At 35.9% G+C, this 26,386-nt stretch overlaps 4 protein-coding genes across 4 annotated transcripts; 3 read left to right on the top strand and 1 right to left on the bottom strand.

Moving 5' to 3' along the window:
- The first annotated feature begins 2,549 nt into the window (after window positions 1-2,549).
- On the top strand, window positions 2,550-5,657 carry LOC113274621 (glutaminyl-peptide cyclotransferase-like). The gene is made up of 11 exons (XM_026524018.1): window positions 2,550-3,012; window positions 3,108-3,164; window positions 3,484-3,519; window positions 3,603-3,667; window positions 3,848-3,911; window positions 4,094-4,211; window positions 4,332-4,429; window positions 4,627-4,697; window positions 4,836-4,863; window positions 4,946-5,000; window positions 5,159-5,657. Exons 1-11 carry the CDS (start codon window positions 2,746-2,748, stop codon window positions 5,269-5,271), a joined length of 972 nt encoding a protein of 323 aa, XP_026379803.1. The 5' UTR covers window positions 2,550-2,745; the 3' UTR covers window positions 5,272-5,657.
- A 1,088-nt stretch (window positions 5,658-6,745) lies between these two features.
- LOC113274620 (calmodulin-binding receptor-like cytoplasmic kinase 3) lies at window positions 6,746-11,758 on the top strand. The gene is made up of 7 exons (XM_026524017.1): window positions 6,746-6,993; window positions 7,451-7,678; window positions 8,177-8,457; window positions 8,892-9,057; window positions 9,144-9,233; window positions 10,363-10,661; window positions 11,236-11,758. The coding sequence occupies exons 2-7, from the start codon at window positions 7,570-7,572 to the stop codon at window positions 11,446-11,448; spliced, it is 1,158 nt and encodes a 385-aa protein (XP_026379802.1). The 5' UTR covers window positions 6,746-6,993; window positions 7,451-7,569; the 3' UTR covers window positions 11,449-11,758.
- A 723-nt stretch (window positions 11,759-12,481) lies between these two features.
- Window positions 12,482-17,429, top strand: LOC113274619 (CAAX prenyl protease 1 homolog). Its single transcript, XM_026524016.1, has 14 exons — window positions 12,482-12,563; window positions 12,690-12,837; window positions 12,947-13,031; window positions 13,115-13,210; window positions 13,323-13,388; window positions 13,556-13,654; window positions 13,756-13,869; window positions 14,069-14,179; window positions 14,440-14,502; window positions 15,363-15,455; window positions 15,853-15,966; window positions 16,466-16,537; window positions 16,679-16,744; window positions 16,864-17,429. The coding sequence occupies exons 1-14, from the start codon at window positions 12,533-12,535 to the stop codon at window positions 16,978-16,980; spliced, it is 1,275 nt and encodes a 424-aa protein (XP_026379801.1). The 5' UTR covers window positions 12,482-12,532; the 3' UTR covers window positions 16,981-17,429.
- Window positions 17,430-23,050: 5,621 nt separating this feature from the next.
- LOC113274618 (bZIP transcription factor 11-like) lies at window positions 23,051-24,458 on the bottom strand. The gene has a single exon (XM_026524015.1). The coding sequence runs from the start codon at window positions 23,848-23,850 to the stop codon at window positions 23,341-23,343; it is 510 nt and encodes a 169-aa protein (XP_026379800.1). The 5' UTR covers window positions 23,851-24,458; the 3' UTR covers window positions 23,051-23,340.
- Window positions 24,459-26,386: the final 1,928 nt, after the last annotated feature.

Raw genomic sequence — 26,386 nt, 5'->3', positions numbered from 1 at the left:
TACTGGGAGATCAAATCCATAGATGTGCATGTTGTGTGTCCCAATTACAGGTTTCGCAATCGACTTGTACCATTTGACATACTCCGCTTCACTAATATTCATCTATGTATTTAGTTCATATCTCGCCCAATTGGTTCTTCTCAGCCGATCAAAATCTGATCCAGAGGTTTGCATCTGTTGTGACGGGTTAATTGCAATTGCATATATACCTTGCATTTGGTACTGCAATCTTTCTCCCAGGTACCAAACCCCTCTATCCAAACGTGGAGGGTATAAAACAACTCTATGCAGAGAATAATCAAGAATACTTCGTCCAACATCAGCATCATACTCAGGAAAATCAATGTAAGGGTGAAAAACGACGTTGTTGTGGCTCCGAGTCATCTGATGAAACCTCTGAACAAAACTGGAACTCGAGATGTCGTTGCCAGTTCCCTTCGCTAAGTTGGTCGAGATGTACATATCCAACATTGGAAATCTTTGGGTAGCATCTTTAAGGATTGGTTTACCAACACAGAAGTAGGTATACCACCAATACTGCAAATTACTCCACAATTTTAGTATTTTGACTTAATATACATTTGCTCATAAAAATTACTTAAATTTTAAAATAATAATTTTGATATTTACCTCTATGATGCCCCAGAAACCAGTGAAGTTATCTCCGCCCATGGACGCTACATCCAGCCCAAAGTACAATTCTGCTAAAATTGCAGATCTCCAGTCATAATCTGGTGCTTTGTCAAGATCTTCTAACTCTTGAAGCCAACCAACAAGAGAAACATAAGTTGAGTTTGGAAAGAATATCTGACTCAGTACCCATAAGATAAACGCCCTTTCGAGTTCAGGATAATCATCTACATGCTCTGGGTTTCTAGGTTGGTTAAGGAAAAGCTTCAACGCTGAACATCTAATCCCACCTCCTTTCAATTGTTTTTTAGTTTCAGGTATTTTTGAATCGAAAAACGATGGAAAAAGCGTCTCCCGTTTACTATTTGATATCCATTCGTCAGCGTTGAATGGTGGCGGCTCTTCTATTTACTTGGGATCCCACAAATGAAATACAAATCAAGGGGCGTAATTCCTATTACAAGTATAATGTCAACTCTGATTAATTCTTTTGATTATTTAATAATTATTTAAAAAATATAATTTAAGTTAAGTTAAACAAGCTTACGAATTTCAAAATCAATGAATAGAATGTGTGCGTCGTCGTCCACCACCTTTCTACCACTGTTTTCAGAATTTTGTTGTTGTGTCTTCTAGCCTTTCACACTATAAAGCGCACACTAGGGATATCTATCAACCCTTTGTCGGAATTCAGGGGGTAAAATTTCATAAATAACCTTTAAGTATGAAAATCCACCTCTCATATAAAAATAGTCATCAGACTGATCTTGATGCCCCGACACATGACCTTGGACTAATGATGGACCAACAACGACACTCGGCGCAGAAAACTCGGCTTCACGATCTTGGGAAAATCTACACCTGTGGCAGGCCGCGGTGCCGGTTCGTTTCTTCGATCTCTTCTCTTCTTTATACTATTGACCGCTTTTTTTAGTTGATTTAGAAGAGTTTTAGAAGAAGGAAATAGTAGTGGTTTCACAGAAATGAAGTGAGCTTAATCCAATTTATAGGTTTTGAAAATATAGACGTTGGAACTATGGCCGTTGGAGATATGAACGTTGGAGATTTTGTATCTCACGTACGCGTTGATAGCACCAACGCCCGTTTATAGGTGCAACGCCAGCATTTGTCTCTCCAACGCCCGAGTTTGTCTGTTCAACGCCTGCGCTTTTTCTTTAAACTCCGACGTTTGTCTCAAGCACGCGCGCTTAGTTATCTAACGGCCAGTGCTTTACCATAGTGGAAAAGCCAGTTTGACCATCCACCTGGTTCAATAAAAAATAGATTTATTTAATCTCATAGGAATCGCCCTTACGATTCATATATAGATGGCGACCGATAAAGGGTTTTTGCTAGTTTGAAATGAATGAGCATATCCAGTCGTTGTAGATGTTTGAAGAAAAGGTTCTTGAAAACATTAATCCGACTAATCATTAGGGCTGCAGAATTTTTGCGCAACCTACTAATTGGTCCTATACCCTCAAAAATGATTGGACACCTTGATCAAATAAGATGCAAATCAGATTCAGACTCGATTTCGCCTACCTTGCGATTTGAATGTGATTCGGCATCTAACTTGGTCCAAATCAGATGTTGGATAGTTTATTTTTTTCATTTGTCACATGTCTAACTCGAGGTCTGACTCAGCTCTTATATCCGACTCGGACGATGTGAATAAGGTACTATTCTGTAACTGATTTGTTGAGCACATATATATGACTCGATTTAATTTATTTTTACAACTATTGTATGTTGGTTACATAATCGGTCAGTCAGTCGTCACGAGTCCGATCCGGATACATCAGATCCACACGAGTGAGTTGAGTCAGATATACAAACACCTTTACCAAACTCACACACGTGCATAAACAACGAATACTTTCACTACTAGTCAACGTTCATCACCAGCGCAAGTTAGTAGAAATTTTCTCAAGATTTCGTTTTCCCAACATGAAAATTCTCTCTAATGGAGGCGGCGCATTTTAACAACCACCTAGACTGAACAGAACTGCAGGAGTAGTTGAATCTGCACCAAACTCCATTGGTGCCCCCATTGAAACACTCATCCCCTCCCATAAATTTGAAACCTTTATTGATTTTCAGATTCTAAAATTCATGAAGAGGAAGAAAAAACCCAATTTTTATAAACCAATCAATCAATCCCCATCGATGGTGTCACCTTCTTCTTCTTCAATTAGATTTAAGAGGAGAACCCTAGTTGTCTTATCGTTATTTTTGATTTCTTTGATTGTTATTCTTTATTTAACGTCAAATAATAATCAGAAAAGGAAATTTATTGATGATGTTGTTCCATTGACTGATGAATTTCACTCAATTGAAGTTGTTAATGAGTTTCCTCATGATCCAAAAGCATTTACTCAGGTACAAAACAATGTTTCCCCCTTCTTAATTGCCCTTGTTAATCTATTCTGTTAGATGCTTATTGATTGAATTCTTTGTCTGTGTATGTGAATTAGGGGCTTTTGTATGGAGGTGATGATTTTCTGTATGAATCAACTGGTCTTTACAAGCAAGTAAGTCATCTCCATCCGTTTTCGATGTTAAATTTTGTATAGTTGGCATCATAGGGTGAGTGGTGTTATTGAGAAGAACTTGCATGATATGATTGAGTAAGCAATAACTTGATTTTGTAGGAAATTGTACTGACATTAGCTCAATGCACACTATAATCGAATTAAACGTTGCTCCGTGTTAAGTTAAGGCATTTTGTTCTTCATATGAATGGTGCAAATGTTGCCCGGACAGTATACGAATTAGTTAATGAGAAGCGATGCAAATGGGATTTTTGGTAGTCACTGTAATTGACTTCGATTTTGTGGTTTTCAATTACAGTCATCCGTACGAAAGGTTGATATCAAGACTGGAAAGGTGAGGACTAGTTATGTAGAATTGATACATTTGTGGTTCTTGATATGTCTTTTATGAAGTTAGTAATCTTGTTGTTTTCTTAGGTTGAGATTCTCCAAAAAATGAGCGACAGTCATTTTGGCGAGGGGCTTACTCTACTTGATGATAAGTATGCAACGGATACTTGCTAGTTACCGTTATTTTTATTTGCTAAATTTGTTGGTATGGGAATGATTTAGAACCAAAAGTATAGGTTTCAATTACTTATTTAGTGGTACATTGCCTTGTCCAACCTTGAATATACGCAAAAGTCTGTAATTTTGTTGAACTCTTCATAATTTTTTTGTAGGATAATCCAAGTAATTTGGTTGGAACCATCTGGTTTCATATATGATCGACATAACCTTAGCAAGGTTTGTGATTCTCTCTTGTTTGTACTATTGCTGATGTTTTTTAGAACATTTTGTTACCGTATAACATTAGCAGATTCTTTGATAAAGATGCAAAGACACTACACGATCTGTATAGGGTGTAGTAACTAGTTTCCATAAGAAATTCTGTTCGCCCTATGATTCACTTCGTTTTCTTAATTTAGATTGGCAAGTTTACACATGGAATGAAGGACGGATGGGGACTGGCAACAGATGGAAAAGTCTTATTTGGGACTGATGGATCTTCATCTCTTTATCATCTTGATCCAAAAACATTCAAAGGTATCTCAAGCAAAAAGAATTTAGTCTCTCCAAACTTTCTCTCTTGTAATTTTTGGTTTGTCGTTTCAAATCCAGTATCCTCGGTGTTTTATTGCTTCTAAGTTAGCTTTATCAATGCAGTCTTAAGGAATGATGTAGTCAGATATAAAGGTCATGAGGTTCATAATCTCAACGAGCTGGAGTATGTAAATGGCGAAGTTTGGGCAAATATTTGGATGGTATCCTATGTTCTCTTTGTTGAGTTTATTTGAGTTACCATTTGCTTCTTGCAGTAGACTTCTGGTTATGCTTTAGTTTTCAGAAGCTCCTTTCTTTAATGTTTTGAATTCCAAATGCGGACTTAGAATATTTCATCCATTAGGAAGTTTCTTATGTCATCAATGTACATTTGTATAACAGTTGAATTTCATTTCAGTCAGATTGTATAGCTAGAATTTCACAGAAGGATGGGGTTGTGCTTGGCTGGATTATCCTTCCAGAATTGAGGTCTGATACCTCGCCATGGTCACACATGTTTCCTTCCGTCTTGATGATCAAATAGAGAGAGAAATCCAGTGATTTCAAGAACATTAGGTTCTGTTCTAAATTGTTTAAAAGTTTGATATCATTGCTTGTTTTTTGCAGGAAGCGATTGTTAAAGGCTGGGAGTAGAGTATGTATCATTAACTGATTCTACAAATCCATTTTAGTTCGTGTGGTCTCGTAGTAACATTCTTAATCTCATTTTGAAACAGCGAATTGATGTCTTGAATGGAATTGCATGGGATAGTGAGAAGAACCGTCTCTTTGGTAAACTCCCAATACCCTTTCCCGTACTTGCCAATTACTTTCTTAAGACATTGGTTGTTAAATAAGAAGCGTCTCTGTAATTTCATTGCTTGAATGTGGGTTTTCATTTTCGTCGACCTGAGCAAAGTTCTAATAAGAAATGTTTCTTTGGTTTATAGTGACTGGAAAATGGTGGCCGAAACTTTACGAGATCAAGTTACATCCCATGAAAGAACAACTACAAGCTGAAGATGTGGCAACGCGTTGCATGAGAAAATATGAGTTCCATTAGCCCAAAACCTAGAAGTTATCCTCTCCTACCTAGAAGAAGAAGAAGCTAATGTGGAATGACAGCAGAAATATGTGATTGCTACCTGTTCCCTCGAGAAAATTATGCTTCCATCTTCAACAACGGACGAAATGACAAGTGGTACACTGTTCATTGTAATTGATTGCTTGTTGCTTCTTGGACCTCAGACACATGAGGTAGATGCAGCAACAGTAGAACAAAACTTAGTTAGAGAAAATGTATACGATCCATTTAATATCTGAAACCTTTTTGTCCAGACAAATTTCGGAGAAGTTCTGTTGCTGTAAGCCAGAGAATGATCCAATGGGGTTTTTGAGGGATTGAACTTGATATAGTTTCACTTTTTAGTTTTTTTCCCCTCGGTTTCATCCCCGGGAGTCTGTGTTGTTTTGCTTCACAAAAAGTTAATTTTTTTTTTTAAGAATGATTACAAAATTATAAAAATATAAAAAGTAAAAAGTTATTTTTAAAAGCAAGAAAACTGCTTCACAAAAGTAGCTTCTTGACTTCTAGATGTCAAAAAGTAAGAAGACAGTTTGGCTATATTAATTCATAACGATTTCTAGAAGCAAAATAGTTAATTTTTCGTACTTATTTGGTTACTAGAAGCAAAAGAGCTTTTGCTTCTCCAAAAATATAAGTCAAAAACAGAAGCTAGAAGCAAAACTATTCTTGCTTGAATTTATTTTTTTACGTTTTTCGTTTCTAGAAGCCGCTATGAAATTGTGTTCATTTCCGACTTTTGCTCTTCCAGAAGTCAAAAAGCAACTTCTGGATTGCTATCCGAACATGCTAATAACGCGTTTGAATACCAGTTTTCCATAAATAGAAGTCGAAAACAAAACTATTATGTGTCACAAAAGGTTAACTTTTTGACTGTATGAGTCGGTTTGAAATTATGTACCCAAACTGACTTCTTATTTTTTGACTTCTAGAAATCGATAGTTAAAAGTCAGTTGGCAATAATTTTTTAGAACGACTTCTAGAAACGGAAAACTCATTTTTTTTTTTGACTTCTGCTTCTGAAAGTTAATTTAACTTTTTAACTTTTTCTTATTAGCCTGTTTGGATAGCACATCAGAAGAAGTAGTAGCTTTTTGACTTCTAGAAATCGAAAATCAGAAGTCAGTTTGGATGTCGAATTTCAAAACAATTTCTAGAAATCGGAAATGTAGCTTTTGACTTCTAGAAATCAAAAAGTCAGAAGTCAGTTTGGGTGTCGAAGTTCAAAACGACTTTTAGAAATCGAGAAGGTAGGTTTTTTGAGAAGCAAAATAGTTTTGCTTCACCAGAACCAGAAGTCGGGAGCAGATTTTTAGAAGTAACTTCTAAAAATGTATTGATCCACCCTCTTAACGAAATGAAAGGTTGGACATATCAAAGACCCTTGCTATTTGAAGTGCAAAAAGACGGCGATTAATTACCATAAATAAATAATTCGGTCTCTCTCTCTGACTCCCTACTGTCTTGTTGTAAGATTCTCTTCTTCATATTCTTCTCTGTTTCAACTCTACTCTTGTTAGCTGGTACAGCCGCCAGTAAATTCCAAAACCCCATCAAATTAATCATATCCCACCTAAAAATACCTTTACAGACAGAAATAGATTCAAGATTTCCAATCAAGACTTTGGCTTGGATTGAATCGAATTGAATTTGATTGTGTACCATCATTTATTCTAAGCTGCTGGCATGATTTTGATTAAGGTAAGATTTCGATTCCATTGGGTTCATCCTAATTTCATTTTTGAGTTTGTTGAAATGCTTAAAAGAGAAAATTTATCTACTGTTTAATTTGCTTAGAGAGGGAGACAGATAGAGGATTTGAGCTAGGTTTGGTGTCTGTTTGATTTGGGTATTTGGATTTTGATTTTCATTTCACATGGTGGTGGTAAAGTTTTAAGCTTTAGAGTTTCTGGATTTACCAAATTCCACTCAAAATTGATAAACCAATTAGAGCTTGGTGATTACTTATTCAATTTGAACTAGTTGCTTGGAAACATCTTATACCCTCTAGGCGCCGCCTGATGAAACATTATCGTCATATAATGTGTATTGGAAGTTGAGTGAAGATTTTTTGTTTTCTATTTCATTGTTTTAGTTTTGGAGCTCATAATGTGGTTGATCGTATATTGATTTATCTCTCTTTCTGTCTTCTTGGCAGGGGTTTTGCTACAAAGGGCTTGGAGAAAAGACAAATCTTTAATTGATTAGTCCTGAAAGAAGAAAAATTTGTCGAATTCAGATTACAATGGTCTTCGGCAACCACCCAAAACGCTAGGGATGACAGTAGCTGGGATTTTCATTCTGTGTTTCAGTATGATTTGTCCATGCTGGTTTCCGAAAAAGAAGGATATATCTGAAGTTAACCTTGCCATGGAGCATAGTGCCAGTGAGTCAGAACTTTCTTCTTTTTTCCTTTTATAGTGTTACTTTTGTCTTTTATGCATGAGTTACTGTCACTGATTCAACCTACGGTATGGGACGTTGTATAGGCCAAACATGCTTTCATTGTGATATGAGCTTCCGATTAGGTTTTTAGATTCTGTATTATCCGAGAATGATGTTATCCGAAAGTTGCTTCGTAAGTCAAGTAAAATGTGCAAGTGAATACAGTTTCACGGTGAACACTGAAGACAAACTTTCAGAGTTTGGGTTGGTGTGGATTACAGGCAAAACACATTTCTGTCTTCATGTTTATTTTAAGTTATACTCTTTGTGGAAAACTTGAATGTTTCATGTTCAAACTCCTATTGTTTTCCTATTATAGGATCCTTAACTACCTACACTTTTACAGGCTGTTTTGGATGGGTTTTACTATTCTACTTTCGTCAATTTTGACTCTTTATATCCTCTAACCAATACTTCATTCTTTTGTATGTTGCTTTAGATTCAGCATCCTCACTAGAAGCAAGTACTGCTTCTGAAAAACTCCCAGGCAGCCCAGTTCGTGTGCCAGCCAGCCCATTTCGAGTGCCACCTAGTCCTTCCAGATTCTCACAGTCACCCAGAACGACTGCAATTGGATCTGTACATCTAAATATGAGTCAGGTTATAAAAGCTACTCAAAACTTTTCACCATCTCTGCTGATAGATGAAGGAGGCTTTGGAACTGTCTACAGGGGTTTGTTACAAGATGGTCAGGTTGTTGCCATCAAACGTGCAAAGAAGGTATTTACTCGTTTTTCTGTTAACTATGTGTTGTCTACCCCATTCTTGCTAGACTTTTTTGGTATTTATATCTTTTCTATAACAAGTTGCTAGGTTCTAAATTTAACGAAAGATCATGCTCAGTTTTCTTTACTAGACCATAGTTTCCAACCGTTGCTTAAAATTAGATTTAACAAAACCAATACATGTGGAATTGAAAATTCTTTAAACCAGCAGTACAATCAATACACGCATGTCATCCTGAACCAATACATTTTCGTCCCATCTTTTTTGAAGCCGAAATGAAACATTCCGGAACCCCCCCCCCCCCCCCCATATTTTTATGAAATTCCGTGAATACCCAAGTATGATAAAAAGGCATTAGGAGAATTATGCGGTATACAAGCTCTCGCAATTCTAATATTATGACCCGATTCATGTTGATATTAAAACAGGAAAACCTTGTCAGTTTACAAGCTGAGTTCAGCAGTGAAGTTGAACTGCTATCGAAAATTGAACATCGAAATCTAGTTAGGCTACTTGGCTATGTGGACAAAGGGAATGAGCGTATTATCATTACAGAGTTTGTTCCTAACGGTACTCTTAGGGAGCATCTGGATGGTAAGATCCGTTCATCTTACAGAATTATCCACATTTTGATTTTTGATAGTCAGGAATCAATATAATTTACCAGCTATACATCGCAGGTCAGCGTGGGAAAATACTTGATTTTTATCAACGTCTAGAGATATCCATAGATGTGGCTCATGCACTGGCCTATCTTCATCTATATGCAGGTGATTCTGTCAATATTCACTTTATCATATCCCAGTTTGCTTTCCACTATATTTATGCATTCTTGTTTCTGAAGTTGTGATGAACGATGATGATACAATCTGCATCCTGTCTTCTTTCTTTCTCTTTTTGTTGTCAAACATGGTTTCATTGATTAAAAATAAACTTTAGACAGGAAAACTAGACCTCTCAATTTCAAAGAGTTATTACAGAACATGTACGTCAATTTACAAACAAATTTGAAATAAAAAGAAAAGGCTTACTGTTTTATCTCCATTCCAACCTATACTAATTTGTATTGGCTGCCTCAAATGAGTTGAAACATTCCGTTCTACCTCAGTAGTTTCCTATATCATGTGGCGCCTAAAGTAAAAAGGAACCTCTTTTAGCTACATAATCAGCTAAGAAATTGATTTCTTTGAACACACTACAGAAAGTCACGGAGCTAAATAAATGCTGTGTACTTGCTCAAAAGTTATTGTTTTAAGGAAAGCTTTTTGTTATGACTTTCTCCATTGCTGAGAAGTTCAAAAGTTCTTTTCTTTTAGACAATTCTTTTCGGGTTTAGGGGCTGTTTAGAATGTATTCCCATAGTTAGGAATAGACATGAATATTCTGTGGCAAGTAATATTTTCAGCTTCATAATGGTAAAGTTGGTTTTTTCTCCTTCCGTTTTATGGATTTGCTTTTCTTTATAGGTTTAGTACTATGTTCATGTCGTACACACTTTCACAAACTGCACTGAAATGTTTGGTATATACATGGTTGGAAAGGGAGTTTATGTTCTGTAATGCCGAAAGTCTGATTCTTTATTGTGCACATGCTGTGAAATTCGACTGCCACCTAACAATTAACTCAAAAAGAGTGTCAAACTTGGTCCACAGTGAAACCCATATAGAGTATTTAAGGATTATTTTGTATGTTATCATTACTAGCTCAAGTTCACTTCAGAGACCTAGTACTGATACTGCTACGGTGGTGCCTTTTGTTCTTTCTAAGGCTATGATATTTACAATAAAAAAAGAGATCTTTTGAAGTGTTAAAAATTGTGTTATGTTACTTATGTCGATGTTCTTATCTCACTTGTTTAATACAAACTTCACATTGGACCTTATTCTGATCTCTCAACAGAAAAACAAATAATTCATCGAGACGTAAAGTCGTCCAACATTTTGCTGACAGAGAATTTGAGGGCGAAGGTGGCTGATTTTGGTTTTGCTAGAGCTGGGCCTACTGACGTTGAAAAAACACATATATCAACAAAAGTGAAAGGGACAGCGGGCTACCTCGACCCTGAGTACCTGAGGACCTATCAACTCACCCCTAAGAGTGATGTGTTTTCATTTGGAATTTTGCTCATAGAAATTCTAACCGGACGGAGACCAGTTGAGATGAAAAGAGCTTCTGATGAAAGGATCACAATAAGATGGGTAAGCATTTTCTTCCTCTTTTTATAAGTAAGCTTTCGTTATATCTTATGGTTCTTTTTGTCAAAGTTAGGGGGATATCTATCTCTTTGCCATTTCTTGGATCCAACTAGATGAATTTGTGACAGACGTTTTGTCAGGAATATCATAAGTGCTCGGTTGTCGAATTCGCTAGAATTTAGCTTATTCCAAATTTGTAACTTCATCGTCTAATGATTTGATGTGAAAGAGCCCACTGCACCAAAAGATGAAGGGTTGGACATTTTAAAATGAATTGATTTCTTACGAGGATCATCTAGACAATGCATGAAACATCTCTACACAAGCTTCAGCCCTTATTTCATCTACACGGAGGTCTGTAGCATCAAAGATTGATATTTGCCCATGGGCTTCTGCCTGAAGGCTGATTTTATCCCTAGAATTGTCTAGGGATGGTCTTGTATGTCGAGCCTTACCAGTGTAGCCTAATAGCAAAAGCAATGTATTGGTTAGCGGATATGTTTTTCAGCAAAATATTATATTTAGTAGATAGGTTATAGTTTCAGTCGTTGATGTCCAAAGTATCTACCATGTGCAGGCTTTCAAAACCTTCAATGCTGGAAAAGCGGCGGAGATGCTGGATCCTTCAATGAAAGAAGTTGTACACACTGGGATTCTGTTGAAAATGTTTTCTCTAGCTTTCCAATGTGCAGCACCTACACGGGGAGATAGGCCAAATATGAAAGAAGTTGCAGAGCAGCTGTGGGCAATCAGGATGAACTACCTGAAGAGTGTAAAGAGAGGAGAGTGATGTTTGTACTTTTGAAGTGGTCGTCTCTTTGGCTAACCAGGTCTACATGTGTCTGCACATGATACTGCTTTATCACGATAGTTGCACGCATTCGCCAGACAGCTCTAACGTGTAACTGTATCATGTGTTATTGTTGTGTCAAGAGTGCCTCGCAATAGATGCAAGCTGATCATCCATCACATTGTCTGTAAGTTTGATAGGAATAGAAATATGGTTACGGTGAATGTAAATCTTTTCCTTTTTGTGAGACGACTGGTTGGGATTGTGTAGATTCTTTTTGTACTGTCAATTGACTAATCCATTTGCTATATGATCAATACATTCAGAAGAAGAAAACATGAACTGGAAAATGTAGAATAATATTTGCTCTTTAGCTTTAACGATGGTCGACTGACACGGAGAGAAAGCAAGAAACCTGCAATTGGGTCTCACACAGGAAGAAGCACTTGAAAAAGGCATACACTCTGCTGGTACAGTTCTTCAGTTGCTGGTGCAGTTCCTGCCAGCTCCATCTTGATTAGCTAGCTGCTTGGACGCATTAACTCCTTAAGAGTGGTCTCATTTTGGTCAGACATCCTACCTTATGCATGTTATATTTGGCACTATAACCTGCACCACATGGCACAAGCACACTATCCTCTTCCTTGTATGGTTGGATCTCAATGTGCAAATGTCAATATCTTCAAATCAACCTGCACATCACTTGCACCCAACTTGCTTGTAATGCAGCACGCCCGACCATCTTAAACTTTTCAGAGTAAATGCAAAAAATTACTATCTTCAATTATGATGAATTTTTTATCATGATCTGGAAATCTGAATGTGCGGTCTAGTGAATTTCTTTTTGGAGAGAATGCCGTGTGAGTGTGATTCGAGGATTAATGATTTGAGCATTTGGTAACTTACGATTTTACCCTCCGTAACATCTTTCAATGAAACCGAAAGACTGATTTCCGATAAATCGGCGATTCATGAATCCGTCTTCTTCTCTTTTATAAAACAAAACAAGATTTTACCGATTCAAAACAACTCTTCTCTTCTCACTTTCTCTCTCCAGAAAAACAAAAGCCTCTCTGAAGAAAAAATGGCGTTCCCGTATATGGAAGCAGTAGTTGGTAAGTCCCTCTTTTAGGGTTTCCATCATCATCTTCCACTCTTTATTCGTTTCTGTATGTAGATTCTTGATGATTTTTGGGTTTTTCTGAATCTGGTTGAGCTGACTTTGGTTGTTTTTATTGCAGGATTTATGGTTGTGATGTATATTTTTGAGTCTTACTTAGATTTACGACAACACAAAGCTATTAAACTACCAACACTGCCTAAATCTCTACAAGGTGTTGTTAGTAATGAGAAATTTGAGAAATCTAGGGCTTACAGCATTGACAAAAGGTCAGTTTTCTTTAATCCAATTTTATTGACTTTTTTTTTAGGGTTTTGAGGATTTGGGTTTGAATTTTTTTGATGTTTGATTATGTTATGGGGTTTGTGTGTATTTCAGTAATTTCCACTTTGTTCATGAAGCTGTGTCGACGCTTATTAATACACTGATTTTGTATTGTGGGGTATTGCCATGGCTTTGGACGGTGAGTTTGAGTTAAATTGAAGTTTTCTGTTGGTGTTTTTGTTTTGTGGATGTTGGCTAAGTGAGTTGTTTTTTGGGTTTCAGAAATCGGGAGAATTTTTGGTGTCATATGGGTTTAATGTGGAGAATGAGATTATTCATAGCTATGCGTTTCTTGGCGCTGTTATGATTTATTCACTGGTACCTGTCGACTTCAATTTTGTGTGTGTATAGGAATTGAGATGTTTTTGATTGATTTGTTGTTTTTATGTTACTTGATTCTCATATTTTGTGTATGAATTATTTTGTACAGATAACCGACTTGCCATTCTCATTGTACTCCACCTTTGTCATTGAGGCTCGCCATGGTTTCAACAAAGTATGTATGTTTGTTTATGTTTATTGCTTTTTAGTTGTTGGTACAGTGTGTATCCATGTCTGGAAGTTACCGGACTGTTCTGGAAGAGCTTGTATTCATCTTTAGGTATTACTGTCATGTCCTTACTAAGGAGTCTGTTGATGGTATTGTTCTTCGGTCAATTGCAGCAAACATTGGCTCTTTTCTTCAAGGACCAGTTGAAGAGCATTCTCCTTTCTGTGGTAATAGGACCACCAATCGTTGCTGCAATAATATACATAGTGCAGGTATGATGATAGCACCTTTTGTTGCTGTGGTGTCATTTATCTGTGATGAATGAGTTGTTGATATAACCATTGTTTTCTAATGTTGATCTGTTCGGTTGTAGATTGGAGGACCGTACTTGGCCATTTATTTGTGGTCATTTATGTTTGTTCTGTCCCTTGTGATGATGACCGTGTACCCTATCCTAATTGCTCCACTTTTCAACAAATTTACCCCAGTGAGTATATGTGATGGGTTTCTCTGTAATTTTCAAACTGCTTCCGTTATAAAATTTACCTTTCAGAGTACCAATTACAAACTGCTGTAGTTTGTTTTGTTACAAAAGTTATTTGTTTTCCTTCTCTCCAAAGTGTTTCCAAAAGCACATGGTTGATGATTAACACCTTCTCCTTTACTGCTGATGCTGTTGCAAATAGCTTCCTGATGGAGAACTCAGAACAAAAATTGAGACTCTTGCTTCCTCTCTGAACTTTCCTCTGAAGAAGCTGTTTGTGGTTGATGGATCTACAAGGTCAAGCCATAGCAATGTGAGGATTCATCTCTATATTGTACCTGCATTTTTATTCTTTGTACTTCTACAGACTGCTTTACTGCTAATCTACCTACCGAGAGTCTGAGACCTGGATTCATTTCTTCGTGGTGTCTCATTTTTAGATATTCTGTGTTTACTATTTTAGTATTGTCTCCAAATACATATCTTATTGGCAGATACTTTATTGATAACTTATTTTAATGTGTGTATGGATATAATTGTTCTAATTTGTTGTATTTTGACCAATTTCAACAGGCTTATATGTATGGGTTTTTCAAAAACAAGCGTATTGTGCTGTATGACACCTTGATTCAACAGGTTTGTGGCCACCTAACACCTAATTTATCTATATTCAAGTATTCCTTATAGTCTATTATTTCTTCTTTTCTTCTGGTTAAGTGTTTCGGGAGATAATCATATTCTGTATCTTCTATATCTGGCTAGCAACACTTTGTAGGATGCTGCTTGGTGCAAACCCTTGATTGATGGGTGTCACTAACCTAAAATGAAAAGGATCTAAATCCTATTGGGACCCACTGATTCACCATTTCTAGGGATAATGCCATGTGTTGCAGGGTGAATGGATTTAAATTCCCTTAACTTAGGAAATTCCCTTGCAATTAGGGGTTTGCACCAGTTAGGAGTGCTGCTAGCTATCTTATGATTTCGAGATCTTATATTATAGAAATTGCGATATTGTTTTATCTGAATGTGACATTGAATTGTAAACAGTGTCTTGTCGAATTGCATTATTTTGTACACATGACAATAATCTCGACTGTGCGCTAAATATGAATATACTGTTTTAGCTTATGCATGATTGATCAGTGATTCCTGCATATTAGAAAATAGACATTTTTTGTTTAAAGATATAGTCAGATTGTCCAGTTGTGTTCTATAACATTGGCCTTTGGAATTTATGTTCATATGGGGGACGTAGTTCACCTTTTGTAAGGACTTTTTGGTTCCCAAGCGGGCTGCTCTTGTTTAACAGGGTGGACTCAGTTTGTTCCATCTCCATAGATGCCATATCTGGAGAAAACCTATGTTGGGATGCACAATCTGTGTCATGTTTTTTCAATTCAAATCATGTTATTGTAAGAGTAACATGATGCTACTAACGTCATTTACGTTTTTCCCTATGACTTGTTCAACATGATGCTACACTCATTTTCCAGTGCAAAGACGAGGAGGAAGTTGTTGCTGTTATTGCCCATGAACTGGGTCACTGGAAACTCAACCATACTACGTATTCATTTATTGCTGTCCAGGTATGCCCTGTTTTAATCTTGAACTTAAGAAGCGTTACCCAATTTTACTTTCCATGCATAACAATGGTGTGTTGGAGAAGCGTTCTCGGATACTGTCTACCGTAACGTTGAATACCTGTACCGTTATAACAAAAAACACCTAGTATGGGTGTTTTAGCAATAGCATGCAACAAAGTCATCATTTTTTCTCCCACCTGAGTTTAATTATTGGTACAAATTACAACTGCTACAGTACTCCAGTAACCTAGTATCTTTGTTAATTTATGTTTGTCAAAACGATCTTAAGATGGTCATTTCTGTTACGAATGTTCTGAATCATGCAAGATGCAAGAGGTTCTCTAACTTGGCCATCTTTATCATGTGAATGTACATCAACTTGCCTGTATATATGATGCAGATTCTCACATTACTGCAATTTGGAGGATACACTCTTGTGAAGAACTCAAAGGACCTGTTTCAAAGTTTTGGGTTTGACACACAGCCAGTACTTATTGGGCTCATCCTCTTTCAGGTATTTTTGTTACATAGTCCGGTCATAGAAGGGCAAATAATATTGTATCTCTCTTTGATTTTTATGAAAAAGTATTGTACATTCACTTTTTAAACGGAGTGCGAGGTGGTTCAATGGCCTTGTATCGCTGATCTTTGCCTCAACATAAAATAAATTTGATTTCTATTTGCTTTGATACTTCCATAGCGAGGCCTTTAAATATTTTGCACTTTCTCAATGACCTATAATGCCGCAAGGGAGCGGCACCCTTAAGTGACCCTGAAGGTGCAACGACTAGTAATATATACGCACGTTGTAACCTTTTTGTGGATTATAATAGCCGCACTCTGAATCTTAGACTCAGGATGATCGTGCTGCCTTGTTTAGCCTCCAGCTATCTACTAAAATAAACCCTCTTCTTACAGTATCATTCTTATGGCCTGTTCGCGGAGGATTACTGATAGTCTGTATTCTATTTGTTTTAGTGAGGGTCAGTAATATGACTTTTTCCTTGTTGCAGCATACTGTGATTCCCGTTCAAAGCCTTGTCAGCTTTGGCCTCAATCTTGTCAGCCGAGCTTTTGAATTTCAGGTATGGAGCTTTAAATTTGTATATATTCTTCTTGTTCTTGCACTTAGTACATTTTCCTTGTGCTTGCTCTTAACTTCTCTGTCTCTGCTCTCAATGATAAATCGCCTTAACTTTTGTCCTCTATAATGTGTTTCCTTCCAGGCGGATGCATTTGCAAAGAAGCTTGGTTACACGACAGCGCTCCGAGGAGGTCTTATTAAGCTGCAGGTATGATTGCCCCCAGTTTCTGACTATATGATGATTGGTCTCATTTGATCCCCTGATTTGCAAGATATGTTTATACTTGTACCTGCTTACTAATTTTTGGGCCTGCTGTTTTTTACCAGGAAGAAAATCTATCAGCAATGAACACGGATCCATGGTACTCTGCCTACCACTACTCTCATCCCCCACTAGTTGAGAGGTTGGCTGCGCTAGATGAGACGGATAAGAAGGATAAATGACTAGAAGAACAGGAGAGCTTTCTAGCGCCTCTTTGTAAGACAGCTTGAGCAATCTTACTGCATCAGATTTAAATTTGTTTTGTCACCTCTTGCTCACATTGAAACTAGAACCATGAAAACAGAATTTACAAAAGTAGCATTATAGAAGCTGAGCTTATAGAATAGAATCCAAATTGGCTGTAAAAAGATTGTGTTAATTTTGTTTAGTAGCTGTGAATTATTCTTGACTTGTGATATAAAACTACGATGGTTCTAGGGAAATCTGTTTAATGTATGTCAAGGAAAAGGCAGTGAGGGGTGTTTTGCTGAACGGTGCAGAATGTAAGTAACCAACATAACTTGAGTTCACGGTTCGCGTCCTTTGGTCAATGGCTTCGGTATAAGCCTATTTCTCTTTCTGTTTTTTTGTTATTGGACGATATCAGTATTAGGCCTTTACGTTTTGGTGACGCATGAAGTGTTCTAAAAGTTGATTCTTTTCCCTCTACTATATATACCTACTTAGGAATTAGGATGCTCTCTCGTTATGGATGCTTTGGCTATCGTATAATTCACCTTTTGCAACTTGTGATTTATAAAGAGCCACATATAGTGAACAATTTGGCCTGCAAGGATGATGATTTATAGTATAATTCCACCGTATATGAGAACATAAATATCATGGGATTGAATTATTTGGGTATAAATGAGCCATAAACATTGAAATGAACACACTACAGATATATTCTGGGATGGGCAAAAAAATAAACAAATATTCTGGATTTTATCATTCTTTAGGTGTACGTTTCTCATTAATAATTCAAAAGCTAAATTATTCTGTTTTAAAATTATTGGTTCTATTTCCTGTGGTCGATACCACCTACTTGGTAGACTAATCTGGCAATTAGATGCCATAATTTGTATTAATTAAGCATAATTCAAATGCCACTTTTGTCAAACTTGCGACCTAATTCCCCTTTCTTTAGCTAAGTACTTATAATTATCAATGAAAAGGCATATCCTTGACAAGTTTTATAATTGAGACACATACAGTACTCTTTCTCCCTACCCTAATTGAATGGTTAGTGCTTGAGAGCTCTTATAACCACTAATTAATCTTAATTTAGACAAACAGGTGTTCTTGTATTAAATCGACAACAGTATTGAATACATTTACTAGTTGTTTTAAATCTTAAAGGAAATGTCATGGAAAGGTGAGGGTTCCATTTGGACTTTTAATCCATAGATTTTTTTCATGGAAATTTTCATAATTTTAATCCTTATATTTTTACACTCATAATCTAAATTTGGAAAAGCATTGATTAATAATACTTTTACAGATAGATAAGAAAAACCTCCACTATTTAATTCAAAAAAACAAAAACCCATTTACTTCCTCCCACCAAACAGATTTAACCAAGCAATTAAAATCTATTGATGACCAAAATCTTTGGTCATGTAACATTAAATTTTAAGATTACTAGCTAGATTTCTTAAACAAACTTTTCCAAGCATGCAATCAAATCAAGCTAAAAGTAGAAGTGCATGACAAGTGATTTCATCACTCATTTTCTTCCTACTCTTTATAGATGGTGGGATCTATTAGCAAACTACTGCATGACACCTACATTCACCCACTTCTCTTCCTTTTATTACTTCTTATCAATTGTTTCTTTCACTCTTTGCTTTCTCTTTTCTTCCATGCAGACAATGGAAAACACAACCAAAAGGAAGATATTCAGTATAAATGTTTTCCATTCTTACCAAGTAAGCTATATATGTTTTGGTTCGCAAAAAGGGAACCCAACAAGCATCTTTAGTTGATCCTCCTAAACGTAGTAATCCAATGAACAATGTGATGAGTACGTAGTACCAGTGCCCATTGCGTCTATCCATAACTATACAATTCGTCGAGAGAATACTGTAGTATTTAATGTTACATACCATGTAACCTAACTCTATCTCAAAGTTAACTGGTTCCTCGAAAGAACCACATTCTCCGTTATGGTATGTGACCACTGAATTATTCTGAAACTGTGTTCACAAACTAGTAACTTCTGAAATGGTATTTAAACATATTCTTTAACTCTGTGAGCATTCAAAACCACATCCCAGCCAACAGTATTTCTGAGAGTTCGACATTATTTTTTTTTTTGTGGCAATTACGATGTATATACATGTGTAGGAAAGTATCACCTACTTATCGAAGGATACGCCAACCCACATATTCTTATGATCATTCAACCACTGATCAACATTATACTCCAAGTACTGAATTAGGTTTAATTAATTAAGCCAAATGTTTACATTATCGTCTAATACAAAATTACAATCAATTACAAAATACAAAGAGGCAAAATCATGAGCAGAGACTGATAGATTTTTCTATCTGGCAACCGACACTGTGATATACGACACCATGCGTGGGACCCGTCTTTTCGCATGGTCTTAGGGATGGGCAGTTTCGTAATTTTAATCAGTGTAGTAGTGATTACTCAGTGGAGAAATGAATTAAGAAGTGAGATTAGTACTTACGGAACTCTTAAAGTATGTTTTATTTAGAACTAGATTGTGACTTAAACGTGACACCATTTTGTCTCTTTTCATTACTTAGCTAGCTAGTTAATTGCATTTGGCAAGACAAGATTAAGCAGCTTATAGGCTAATGTTGAATATTTTGAACATCCGAAAAATAATTGAGAAAGCAGCCTCAAAAGAAAGAAAATATAAGACCGTATTAAAGTGTTGATCAAAATATCGTCGCTTTTGTTTGCCATGGGGAGATCCTATGTTACACATGCCATGTATATCGTCAAACTATCATCTTGCTTGTATGGATCTGACTCGGAATCTGAATACAATCACGTGTCATGAGAGTAAGCAGGAGGTTCGTTCGTTTTTTGTTTCTTCATATTTTTAATGTACGACTCGGCTCATACACTGAGAAATATGCAATTTTCTATACCTGGTAATAATTTTGGAGTCTGATATAATAAGTTACGGACACATTCAAATGAGTCAGTTGAGCAAGAGAAAAAAAACCAACAATCCAAGAACTATAATTAATACAATATTCATATAACACTGGGTTGTTCGTGTAAATCGGGTACAATTCTCTATAACAGAGTCAGATTCAAATGAGTCAGATTCAGATGAATCACTTCCGCTAGAAAAGATACGAACAATGTAGGAAGTTATAATATTCAAATAACACTGGGCTGTTCAATGGTTCTCACTGTCTGAATTCATTTGCAGAAGAACGATTTTCTGGGGACCATGGTTTTTTTGGGGGACCATGGTCCTATTAGGCCAACTACCCTATAGTTATAAGGGGTGTCCTAAAGCATTGAAATGACTAACCTACCCTTAACCTAATTTAATTTAAAACCAACCCAATAACCATATATATATATAACCACCACCTCCTCCCACCACCACCTCCCACCATCGCCGATTACCACCACCACCACCTCCGATTATCACCACCACCAACCACCGATTACCACCACCACCACCGCCGATTACCACCACCACCACCTCCGATTATCACCACCACCAACCACCGATTACCACCAGCACCTCCGATTACCACCACCACCAACCACCACCACCACTATATATATATAGCTTAATTTAAAACATTAACAAAGATATTCTCACAAACCCATTACTTGTCATTCGTTTTTGGTTGAATAAATGAGAAGTAATCATTAAAATGAGTTGAAAATGGAAGTTGCAGAGAGGTTTAATGGGGTTTTTTTTTTTCCAGAGAAAAATTCGGTTATCAAGAATTAATTTTTCTTAACCGAACTCAGAGTTCGGTTGATTCTCAAAAAAATACTTTTAACCGAACTCCTTGTATTAGAACAACACAAGTTCATAAGTTCAGTTCCTTCGCAAAATAAGGATATCACCGAACTTTAGTTTACGAAAATAATGAGAAGTCCACAAGTTCGGTTCGTTTGCAAAAATGTTAAGTTTTCTTTGTAACCGAACTCTACCTTTGAAACTTCGTAACCGAACTTTACCTAATTCGCCAAGAAATAAATTTCGTAGTAACCGAACGTTTGCCTAATTGCATATATAAGCCCAGTTCGGTTGATTCGCAAAATATGTTGAAGTTTGCGAACCAACCGAACTTCTAACACTAGATTACTTTTAACCTGCAGTTCGGTTGGGAACTTGGTTGCTTTGAAGTTTGCGAACTAACCGAACACACAAGATGTACCCAAATAAATTGTTAAGTTCAAAGTTCGGTTACCTACCAGTTTATCCTAGATAACCGAACATTACACTGTACGACCAGAACCTCCATTAACGAGCGAGTTCGGTAACCTGCGTGTTTGGAAAACGTAACCGAACTACACTTTCAGGTGTGTTCGGTTACATGTTCTTGACATATGGTAACCGAACTGGCCCAAATCTACATAAAAAATTTCATTTTTTTTTGAAAATTTGGAGCAATTCAACCAACATTGTCTAAGTTTGAAGCCTACCTGGGTACCCAAATACCCTTCCTCCGGTTGTGGTTGGTAAAATCCATCGTTTTTCATGTTTTCCTTCTTCATCTTCTCTAACTTTACTCTCTCAATAATTCTAATTCTTTAAAAAAAAACCATCTAATTTTTTAATCTCACTAATTATCTTTAACTTAATCATCTCACTAATCATTACACTAACTATTATTAACACTAACTAATCATCACCCAAATTTAATTAGGAGGGTAATTTATGTATTAATATAAATATCTAGATAAGGAGTGACCTAGATTTACTTCTAATGTCTTTATCCAAAATAAAACCATGGTCCCAAAAAATCGTTCTTCCTGAATATCTCATCAAGATTTAGGAATGCTGTATATGATGCAATTTTCCTTTCACTTTTCGTGCTTGGTTGGGGTCGCCAGTTGCCTGAACCCCACGCTTCAATGTCCAAAAGAATAAGAAAAAGTTATTTTCTTTAATATATTTTGGTTTGTCAAGGAATAGTACAAACAAACTAGAAAATGTTTTTAGAAAATCAAGAAAAAAAAAAACAGGACTGTATTTTCACATTACTATAACACAAAATCATTTCGAACCCATTTCTTAATGTTCCCTTTAATTCTACATGAAAGGTTGGGGGATCAAATCATTTTCTATGTTAGTGGGTATTTCCTTTAATTAGCTTTTACTTAGCGTATATTATTAATTAACTCAATTAATGTACTTGGACGTGTATTATTATTATTATTGTACAAAATTTTGATTGATTTTATGTTTGTGTAAAGAGCTATTTGATATCAACAAAAGAAAGAATTTTCTAGTACAAATTTCCATGTGGATCTACTGAACGAAAGCAAAAACTTTCATAGATCTGTCCCCATGATGATGATAATACCCTAGCTAATGCTAATTATTCAGTTTGTGTTTGGTTTTCTTTGTGTTTAGTAGCCAGTTCATGATTAAAGAAGGAGAACTAAATTGCAGGACCATGATTGATGGATATAGAGTGAGTGGTTGGTCAAATCCTAGTATTGTAAGACTTATGTTTGACCGTTTAAATAATCTCATCCTATACCAAAAATCAAGACTTTTAAGTAATTGATTAATGATTAATATCAAAATTCTATTCTTTTCAAAAAAAGAAAAATAATCAAAATTCTATGGAATAAAAATATGATATAAAATTTATTTCAAAAGAAAACAAATACAGTAAGAATTATGAATTGAGTTTATTTGAACACAGATCGAAAGCTATTTTATTTTACCACTAACCGAATCCGATTAAAGTTCGTCAAATAACAAGCCAATGAAGCCGCAACAAGCTAAAAAATGCTCGGCGAGAATGCTCGGCGAGAATGCTCGTACTCTCGCCGAGCATTATTTAGTCTAAAACCCACATTTTGTGGATTTTTCTTGTTTCCAACTCCCCTTTCTTGCATTTTCTAATTCTAGCATGCTATGGAGTGTTTAGTTACAAAAATAAACAAGTAGGTAAGTTAACAATTAAAAAAAATTAACTAACCCGGAGTAACGTGGTTGGCAAGGAGTTAAACTCTGATATTAATCGTATAGAAATAAAAATTAAGAGAATTTGATTATACCTTACTTTAATAAAGAAGTCATATATTATTAGAGTTGTAGAGATAAATTACAAATGTAAGGTTTTTGGAGTTCATGATATATGTAACTATCATCTTATTTAATAATCAAGAACTCAAAAAACCAGTTGTTCAATTTTTCTCTCTACTACAAGATGATCATTCAACTCAACTACTACTAGTAGTCATTTTCTTAACTCTGGGTCTTTAAAGGTTCTAATAATAATCCAAACTTTTTCTCTTTTCATGATTCTTAATAATGTCTGTCTTCCTCCAATGGTAATTACCAAGATACTAATCAGTAGTTATCAAACATAACATCTGCAGAAGCCATAATGGGTTGGTTGAGATAAACTGATGATGAGCTCCATGGATGATTCTCACAATGAACAAAATCTTGGTGTTGATAATCAGACGAAATCTCCATGTTCATATTGTTGTTGTTTGCATTTAAGTAATGAACAATTTCATTAAGAGAATCCAACCTATGACTTAATTCACTCATCTGAGCTCTCAATATCGAATTCTCAGATTCAACATTTAGATAATTCTGTGTCGTTATATTCAGACTTGATAGGATTTGATGATTATCTTTCTTTAATTCAACAACTTGAGCAGTCAATCCATCCAGATGTTTCTGTTTTCGCATTCTCGATCTCCTTGCTGATTCTCGGTTCGACAACATTCGTTTCTGTTTCCTTTCATCAACAATCACATGATGTAATTTTGATGTTTGATCTTCACAACCTGTTGAACCAGAACCACATCCAGAACCAGACCCCGAGGAAGTACCATTTGAGGAAGCCATAAAATACTTAATTAATTAAAACACACAGCAATCTTATTATTATTATTATTATTATTATAGCTCTGTTTTTGATTTTGAGTTCAAAAACAGAGGACGCAGGACCCAGATGACGATGATGATTAAGAAACTAATAGTATTATTTATTGATTATTGCTAGAGATTATGATTATAGTAGTGAGGGAGAGGGAGAGGAGGAGTAGGGAAAGATCAGATTTGGGGGGCGAGTAGTTCATGAAAAAACGTAAAACCAGTAGAGGAAATAAGCCGAGAAAGATTGAACTAAATGGGTCCTGCGTCTAAGTGTAGAATTTATCATAAACCCTGAAAGTAAGATTTCACTGAGAATTGGAGACATGAATCTCAAACCATAACAACAAAGTATTAGGCATCAAGATTTCTAAATAAACAACAACAAACTAAAATTTCTTGATTTTATATTTTAATGTTGTTAAACATCAAAACCACAGACAGATTGTTGAGAAGAAGAAAATTTCAGACCCTAGATCTGATGAAATACTAAGAACGGGGGAAAGAAAAAAACACAGAAATGGCTTGCAAATTTTGTAAGGAAGATGAGAAAGAAGTGGAAGAGGTTTTTCGAGAGAGTTTTGGCAGGGATTTATAGAATTGAAAAAGCAAAAAAACTGATGTAATAAATATAAAATTGATGGAATTATTTTTTTTTTATAAAGGAAATTATATCAAAAAGCAGAGAATAAAAAGGGAATTTGGATTCTCATGTAAAAATGTAGAGGTTTGGTTGGTGGTGTGAGTGAAAGAGATGAAACCATGTGGGGGTGGGGCACCCTAAATCTCTAGAACCGTCCATCCAAAAAGATCCACCTGTGAGGTAAAAATATTTTTACTGCGTTTTTTAAGAAGTTGATTTTATTGTTGTTTTTTAGTTACAGTTTACAGTTAAAGTAAACAGTTAAAACAGTTGAAGTCAGCCACGTGAGGAGCACCAGCAGGCGAAAACAGCGGGGGGTGTTAGATTGAGGTTATAATGGTCATTTAAGTACGTAATTAATGTAATTTACGTGTGTGTTGTTTCGGTTATGCCCTTTGAGTGGCTTTGTTAATGAACAAATCTGGGGTGTCGTGTTGAGGGTGTTTGTGACATTTGACCCTGGCATGCACTTTTCAGACAGGACATGGGAAAAGTGCTGGGTATTTTGTTTGTTTATGGGATTTAGGCGGTGATCTGCCCGTACACGTGGTCTCTGTTATTTGGTTGTAGTGGGCTCCATATGTTTATGTCTTTAAAAGGACTGAATGATGAAGGCCGAGGACCATGGGTTGTGGATCGGGTGGTTTCCGTACGGTGAAAACCTTGATATTCCTCTCCTCCTTGATGAATCTGGGGTTTCAGTTTCATTTCGGGTAGGACGGAGACAGCATGCTTTGATGAAATTTCGGTATTATTTTTTATAAATTTTAATCAATTTACTGATAAAGATATTTGCCCAATGCAATATGATTCAAAATATTTCACATAGAAAAACAAATCAAATTTTTTTGATGCTGATTATTAAAATTTATATTAAAAGTCCTATGCGGCCTTTTAATTTTTTTTATTTTCTTTTATCAAGAAAGAATGACTTGTATCCATTACACTGGTCGAAAATACAGTTATGCAGAGTCTATAACTGCATCCCAGTTGATGATTAGATCTCTAAGATCGGTGATGGAATGAGTGCAAAGAACACTCCTCCACCACCAAATCAAGTGAGGGAATAGATGAAAGGATGATTTTCTGGCCATGACATAGCAAAATAAGAAGCCGATGTTCAACCACCAGGAGAGAAAAAAAATCTTTCCAAGTGATTAATAATGTGTCTCTCTATTTTTTTCTTCTTCTAGGTATTAATCCTTAATACTTTAAATGTTAGATATTAATTTTTGGTGTTGGACATTTGCTTGGTACAGATCCTAGTTAGCAATTCGGGATTCGACAAACATACGGAACGACAAACGTATGAGTATTATACGGTTTTGTAAAATCCAGATTCGGTCCAAAATTCGGTCAACGGGACGTGATTCGTCAGTAATTCGGAACGGCATACGTACGTGTATAATTTGATTTATAAATGTGAGTTCGGATCTGAAAATTCGGTATCTATATATAACAAATAATTTGTATTTATAAGGTCATAGACCAATTTTTATGCATATGTGTGAGTTATTTAAAGAAAAAATAAACTTAATATGATGATATTAATAATATATACAACATTAGTTATCCAAGAGGACGTCGTATGGTGGTTTAGATGCTTGGTTAGTGAGTTTGAGATCTCTCTCACCTTCACCTTCAAATCTCTTCAGTCGTTTTTGTTTCATAAAAATTACAACACGTCTAATATTCGGTCGTGTATGCTCGGAAGGCAGTAAAGCCCAAAAAGTGGAGTCTTTGAAAAGTAAAAGCTAAAGAATTTATGGCGAATTAAGCGGACGTATCATTCGGAATACGTAAAATTCGTGAACGGTTCGCGAATAATCCGGAAATGCCACATAATACGCGACTTGGGTTCGGAAT

This window comes from Papaver somniferum, chromosome 4 (genome assembly GCF_003573695.1).
Source record: "Papaver somniferum cultivar HN1 chromosome 4, ASM357369v1, whole genome shotgun sequence".
Classification (NCBI taxonomy): Eukaryota; Viridiplantae; Streptophyta; class Magnoliopsida; order Ranunculales; family Papaveraceae; genus Papaver; species Papaver somniferum.
This window is presented reverse-complemented; position numbering and strand designations above follow the sequence as displayed.

What these genes read in the sequence shown, in the direction of transcription:
- LOC113274621 (XM_026524018.1), top strand. Translation starts at nt 2,746, where the DNA reads ATGAAGAGGAAGAAAAAACCCAATTTTTATAAACCAATCAATCAATCC. An exon ending in ATCGACATAACCTTAGCAAG is followed by an intron (nt 3,912 to 4,093) that starts GTTTGTGATTCT and finishes TTCTTAATTTAG; the next exon opens with ATTGGCAAGTTTACACATGG. An exon ending in TGTTAAAGGCTGGGAGTAGA is followed by an intron (nt 4,864 to 4,945) that starts GTATGTATCATT and finishes ATTTTGAAACAG; the next exon opens with CGAATTGATGTCTTGAATGG.
- LOC113274620 (XM_026524017.1), top strand. Translation starts at nt 7,570, where the DNA reads ATGACAGTAGCTGGGATTTTCATTCTGTGTTTCAGTATGATTTGTCCA. An exon ending in TGCCATGGAGCATAGTGCCA is followed by an intron (nt 7,679 to 8,176) that starts GTGAGTCAGAAC and finishes ATGTTGCTTTAG; the next exon opens with ATTCAGCATCCTCACTAGAA. An exon ending in CTATCTTCATCTATATGCAG is followed by an intron (nt 9,234 to 10,362) that starts GTGATTCTGTCA and finishes ATCTCTCAACAG; the next exon opens with AAAAACAAATAATTCATCGA.
- LOC113274619 (XM_026524016.1), top strand. Translation starts at nt 12,533, where the DNA reads ATGGCGTTCCCGTATATGGAAGCAGTAGTTG. An exon ending in GTATATGGAAGCAGTAGTTG is followed by an intron (nt 12,564 to 12,689) that starts GTAAGTCCCTCT and finishes TTTTTATTGCAG; the next exon opens with GATTTATGGTTGTGATGTAT. An exon ending in GAGGTCTTATTAAGCTGCAG is followed by an intron (nt 16,745 to 16,863) that starts GTATGATTGCCC and finishes GTTTTTTACCAG; the next exon opens with GAAGAAAATCTATCAGCAAT.
- LOC113274618 (XM_026524015.1), bottom strand. Translation starts at nt 23,850, where the DNA reads ATGGCTTCCTCAAATGGTACTTCCTCGGGGTCTGGTTCTGGATGTGGT.